We start from the raw sequence: 6,620 nt of genomic DNA, 5'->3' as shown, positions 1-6,620 counted from the left end.
GCTAATTTAAACATTTAAGTATTATTCTACTTAACAAAAATCAGAATTTCTCAAATTATTTTACAAGTAAAACATTTAAAAATAATATTACTACTGAATACTGTTAATAAACTAGAATATAATTTACAGGTAATATAAATACATTTAAAGTATTTAAATTAAAGTGTAAATCACTCTGTGAATTTGAGTCGACGGCGCTACAAAAATATACGCCGAAGTAAAACAGACGCCGTTTGCCTCACGAAACTTAAAAAGGACACGACGCCCGCTTATAATCTTTACTCTAATAATATTCGGTTCTAGGACAGCGGAATTAACCCGGCGGATCGCGAACTTAACCAGATGTACTTACTTAAAGTTTAACTGTGTTCTTTACATGACTTTTGTTTTGTTTTAAAATAATTATTATGTTCTTATTACATACACGATTGGTATTTTTATCGTGTGATTTAATTAGTTTTTAATGGAGATTTTGTGGCTTAATGTAAGATTTTTAGCAAGTTATTTAGATAATAATGCCAACTCTTTGTACTATTACAATATTTTCCATGAATTCCTTTGGGTAAAATAAAATAATTGTTGACAATTATTATTAGTTGTTTAATGTTTATACAATCAATATTATGTGTTTGTCTGTCAAAACGTTAAGTGAATTTGATTGTTTTTTTTATAAAAAAGACAAGATGAAGAAAGATATCTTAAATATGAGGAGTGTATTTTCAAAGTGAACTTTTTCCACTACTACTTGATAAAAATGAGTTATGGATGCCAGAATTTAAAGAAAAAAAAAATGATAATGTTTTGTATAGAAGAACCTAATAGCATTCAATCCCGTAGAAAAATCAATTTCAAAATCAGTGTTCATACTAAAAACATGTGTAACATTAACACCGAAAACAGTTTTTTGTCGTTAGCATTATATTTTATTACAATGCCAAATGCAAAAAGTAGGAAAAACTAAACAGAAAATGGTTAAGAAACCTCGATAATAGAAGAGTAAGCCAAAAAAAAAACGAGAATACAATGAAAGTAGAGTGGAAAAATTAGTTTAATTTTTATCAATGCAAAAAACAAAAGGTTTATGAAGAAATCAGCTTATTTTTTTTTTAAGTTAAGCTTATTTTTGAAAGAAAGTAAGAGTTAAATTCGCAATTTATTCAAAGTTTAAAGCATTAACTTGTGTCTGAAAAATATTAAATATATTTGCATCATACTAAAAAATTACCAAAAAAACTAAAAAAATAATCGATGTCATATTAATTGAAAATTTAAATTAAATTAAAATTTCCTGAATGAAAGTGAGATGTGTATCTTTAATTAAATGTCCCACTGTCCCGTGTTGTATAGTCCCTGTATGTATGCGAGAAGGTTAAGTTAAGGTTTAAGAAGAAGTCCGATTATTTTTTTTTAAAGTTAAACTTACTTTTGAAAGAAAGTAAAAGTTTAAAAGTAATTTACCAACGTCAATTTAATTTATAGTGCAATGCACTATCTTATTTCTGAAAAATGTTTAATATATTATTTTCATTGTACTAAAAAAAATTAAAGTCATATTAATTGAAAATTTAAATTAAAATTAAGTTTTTATGAATGAAGGTGAGGCGTGTATCTTTAATTGAAAATGTCCTACTGTCCCGTGTTATATTATCAATATATGTATGCGAGAAAGTTAGGTGTAGGTATCTACTATTATTATTTTACATTGCGGAAAAAATATTCTAAGACTTCGCAAAAATAAATGATCGATTAGAAAATAGGTCAAAAGTGTAAAAATGGTTGGCTGCGGATGGCCCAGCCACTAAAAATCGAGATATCTATTCTTGGATACCCCACGTCGTACCAACGGCTTGCGTACTTTTCGGGCCATATCCCTGAGTTATGTTTATAACTCTAGTGTGAGTGTATGAGTGCGCTTGGTAGACTGAAAAATATTCCCGGTATATTCCGGTCGGAATGCGGGAAGAATGAAATAGCTCAGCTATCCATACAAATATTATAAGACGGCAATATCAGATTTCACAATGTCTGTGTGATATTATTTTAGCAGTATGTTGAATTTACTGTTGGATAGAAATATTCCATAGTGTGAGTATGTTGGTATACATATTGCTATAATAATATGTTGTTTGATACTGTTGTTTATGTGTGATTTAAATTATTGAAGTTTCAGTTTGTTTTAGGTTGTATGCATATTTGGTGTATGGTTTGAATTTATTTTTTCAAAGTGTTCATTGAGAATGTGTGTAGAAGGGTAGGATATAGGATGGGTAAGGGTAGGTAAGACAAAGGCATAAGTATGAATTGAAAGAAAGAAATGTAATTAAAAATAAATAAATAAAGGTTTATTTATTTAAATACAGTATTTCATCGGACCCATTAAGGTCCAATATAAAAATTAGAATTAAAATTTATTTATAAATTATACAATGTAAATCGATGTCAGGTCGTAGTTTCTATAAAATGTAACAAGTGTATGAAATTAATATGTATAACAGGTTGCACCTATCAGGGTGCTAGCCGCGAGATGGGATGCGGCCATAATGATGATGATGACGGTCAAGGTGGTGAATGACTCGCTTAGAAGCACTTGCGGTGGACGATTCCAGGGCCGGATTCGTCGTATTCCTCCTTGGAGATCCACATCTGCTGGAAGGTAGACAGGGAAGCAAGGATTGATCCTCCGATCCAGACGGAGTATTTCCTTTCTGGGGGAGCGATGATCTTGATCTTGATGGTTGAGGGAGCGAGGGCGGTGATTTCCTTCTGCATACGATCAGCAATACCGGGGTACATGGTGGTTCCTCCGGACATGACAGTGTTGGCGTACAAGTCCTTACGGATATCAACGTCGCACTTCATGATGGAGTTGTACACGGTCTCGTGAATTCCGCAAGATTCCATTCCCAAGAATGAGGGCTGGAAGAGGGCTTCTGGGCAACGGAACCTCTCGTTACCGATGGTGATGACCTGTCCGTCAGGAAGTTCATAGGACTTCTCCAGAGAGGTGGAAGCGGCAGCGGTGGCCATTTCCTGCTCGAAGTCGAGGGCGACATAGCAGAGTTTCTCCTTGATGTCACGAACGATTTCCCTCTCAGCGGTGGTGGTGAAAGAGTAACCCCTCTCGGTGAGGATCTTCATGAGGTAGTCGGTCAAGTCACGGCCAGCCAAGTCCAAACGGAGGATGGCATGGGGGAGGGCATAACCTTCATAGATGGGGACGGTGTGAGAGACACCATCTCCGGAATCCAAGACGATACCGGTGGTACGACCGGAAGCGTACAGGGAGAGCACAGCCTGGATGGCAACATACATGGCGGGTGAGTTGAAGGTCTCAAACATGATCTGGGTCATCTTTTCCCTGTTGGCTTTGGGGTTGAGGGGAGCCTCAGTGAGGAGGACGGGGTGTTCCTCTGGAGCCACTCGCAGCTCGTTGTAGAAGGTGTGATGCCAGATCTTCTCCATATCATCCCAGTTGGTGATGATACCGTGCTCAATGGGGTACTTCAGGGTGAGGATACCCCTCTTGGACTGGGCCTCATCTCCTACGTATGAGTCCTTCTGTCCCATGCCGACCATGACTCCCTGATGACGGGGCCTGCCGACGATGGATGGGAAGACGGCGCGGGGTGCGTCATCTCCGGCGAAACCGGCTTTGCACATACCGGAGCCATTGTCCACTACTAACGCCGCAACATCATCGTCGCACATGGTTGCCGGTTGGGGATTGACTTGTCACGGAAGAAAACTGACTTGACTCGGGTCGAGCGGGAGCTGCGAGTGTCACGGTATGGGCCGGTCCGGGGTTCTTATAGTCGCGGGTGGCCCCTCTCCGAACTCGCCGCGACACCGCCCCCCGCCCGAACACTATTAATATCGCGGCGGCCCGACCGCTGTTTGATGCCTTTAAAGGAGATCGCTCGTGCCGCTCTCCGAACCTCTTCTGCCGCAGATGCAATGGGAAAATGCATCTTGCACCCTACAACCTGCCTGACAATACTACACCCTATAAGCCAATCAATCACAACCGTATCAATCGATTTGCATCACGTGAAAATATCACAAACTCGCGAACACCACTTAGGAAAATTTATGGAATATTCGACTAACAAACAAAATTAAAAAAATATCACTTAAAATTTTAAGATGATTACTGCACTAACAATCTATTGGTATTTTGTATATTGGTTATCAATTTTTAAATAATTTTCTCACATTTTCTTCTGAACATTTTCTTTCTAAGCATCAACTTTTCGTTAGAGTAAGTGAAACGCTAAGTCTTTCATACGTTTACCTTTACTAACTATGACTTTATTTTCATAAATTATAATACGATATATGTAATTTCCTATAAACATTCTAATACACATTAATAAATAATATAAGTATTCATCGTACACTATAAGTTTTATCTTCGATAGGAAAATAATGACTTAAGTAGATCAATAATAATTTTCCGTCAATCTAATATAAGAATGTAAAAGACACATAAAATATCTTATTGTTTAATTACTTTTAAATACCTAATCAATATAAATTTATTATTTAAACCAACTTAAAGTTGAATTATATATTGAATAATAATCGTAACAATTCCTACTAAAATCAAATTTTCTTTTTAAAGTAGGTACGTAATTATTTAAAACTAACTTTGATAGATTAATAATTAATATGGACAGTATTTTTTCTCTATGTTTTTGAGTTTTAAATTAATTGTTACAGTTACTCATAGTTAGTTAGTATATTTACTGTTTAATTAGTTATTTTATAAATTTAATAATTTAACACAAAAATTCTTACAAGATATTTAATCAAAACAAAATCATTTAACTTTATTCAAATAATTACAAGATAAAAATAACTTTTTATATACAACGTTTTTAACTTTTCTGTTGAATCATATAAACTTGACTTGACTAGCTTAAACGATCAAAAAAAATTGATAGAAATACTGAATAATGAAATGTCATTCCATATTGATTTCCACAGTAACGCACGTATATATTATTTAATAATTTAGTTGCTAGGACCACGTAGTAACCAATAATGGTATCGAAATAATTTTTCATACAAAACAGAATTAATCAATAATTAATTCAATTCTACAGATGGCTAAAAGTATTAAAAAAATGCATTGGCATCGTGTTCTGATATATTCTAAAAGTTTAAAATATCTAGCTAGTCGGAAAGCTAGTTAAAAATCGATTGCAAGATTTCTACTGGACAAATAAGAATACGAGCTAAGATAAACGTTGTAAAATACATATTGTCGTAATAGTTATTGATTGATTTGTAAGAAATAATTAGTATAACGTTGAGTTTAAAGATTCAAGTTAAGAACAAAATAATATGTTCAGTTGTTTTAGACTACAAACTCAGTAATTATTAAATATCAAGCTACCTTTTTTAAAACATATCATTGAAAAAAATAAATAATAATATTTACTTTTTCATTCTCATAATTATTTTATTGATTGAGATGCCATCAACTTAGTATAATAATTTTACTTTACAATAGTATAATATTTAATTCCACAAATTTAGTTTTTTATTCGATTACTCAATTACAACGTCATTTTCATGATTATAAGATAATCATAGTCTTTTTTATTGAATACTTAATAAGATTAAGCTGTGATGGGAAGTTGCGAATTACAATTTAGTTGCGTATTTCAGAATAAAACAATAATTAACTGAAATTATTCTGATAATATTAGATAATTTTAATTATTAAAAATATAGTTAGAATAAATCTTAGTAATAAGTAGAACAGATTCGAACTCACATTTTTCACTGTCCTTATGAGTGGTATTATTCGTAAAGATATAGGTAGATCCTGATATAGTTTATGTAAATAGTTGCAAATAAATAAACTATTCCAAGAGCTTCACATAAGTCTTCAATGATATGAGTTTGAGTTGAGTCCAACTCAATCTAACTGTTTTTCTAGGATTTATTTAGTAAGTATGTTTTTGAAGTTTTTCAACTTAGTTTTTCCAAGAAAGGTATTTTCCTATACATAGTCTCTAAAACCCTTCAGTCGCCCGTTATATATGTGAGCATATGAATAAATATTATTATTATATTGCAACTGAACCATTCTCTAATGATGTAACGCCAGAGTATTTTTTTCAAATGCACTTTAAAATTAATTTCTTATTATCTATCTCTTGATATAGCTAAACATAATATTTTCTATCTTTCATATTATAACTAATTCATTTTGGATGAAATACAAATAGTCTGGCATTCTAACATATATATTTTAGGGAATAGTTATAAAACCATAAGACAATTTGGAAAGCATCCTGGATCAATAAGAGAGTTCACCTAATGTAACCGTATGGTCCGGCCAAGTGAATGACGTTTCGTTTCTCTCAAAACTTTCAACTATGCAGACGGTATAATGCAAGAATTATTGCTGTAGAGATATATATATTATATAATTGCCTTTGCCCCTTTTACCAAGCACAGTACTCAAAACAATTAAGCTTTCGAGGGTTTCTAAGCCAAGATGGATAGTATCAAAAGAATCTCACAATTATACGTATATATATATATATATAGAGGACAGTATAATATAACTTTAAAAAATTAAGTTAAATTACCACGTTCTATACTAA

General features: G+C 32.9%; 1 protein-coding gene across 1 annotated transcript; it reads right to left on the bottom strand.

Annotated features, from left to right (window-relative positions):
- Positions 1-2,295: 2,295 nt before the first annotated feature.
- Positions 2,296-3,782, bottom strand: Act57B (Actin 57B). The gene has a single exon (XM_085943114.1). It carries the CDS (start codon positions 3,706-3,708, stop codon positions 2,578-2,580), a length of 1,131 nt encoding a protein of 376 aa, XP_085799240.1. The 5' UTR covers positions 3,709-3,782; the 3' UTR covers positions 2,296-2,577.
- Positions 3,783-6,620: the final 2,838 nt, after the last annotated feature.

Source organism: Rhyacophila brunnea, unplaced genomic scaffold (assembly GCF_057557595.1).
Source record: "Rhyacophila brunnea isolate RB1 unplaced genomic scaffold, BYU_Rbru_1.0 scaffold_15, whole genome shotgun sequence".
NCBI lineage: Eukaryota > Metazoa > Arthropoda > Insecta > Trichoptera > Rhyacophilidae > Rhyacophila > Rhyacophila brunnea.
The sequence above is the reverse complement of the archived record's forward strand: the minus strand, read 5'-3'. Positions and strand labels throughout refer to the sequence as shown.

Bases quoted from the DNA above. Each gene is read 5' to 3' on its own strand.
- Act57B (XM_085943114.1), bottom strand. From the start codon at position 3,708: ATGTGCGACGATGATGTTGCGGCGTTAGTAGTGGACAATGGCTCCGGT.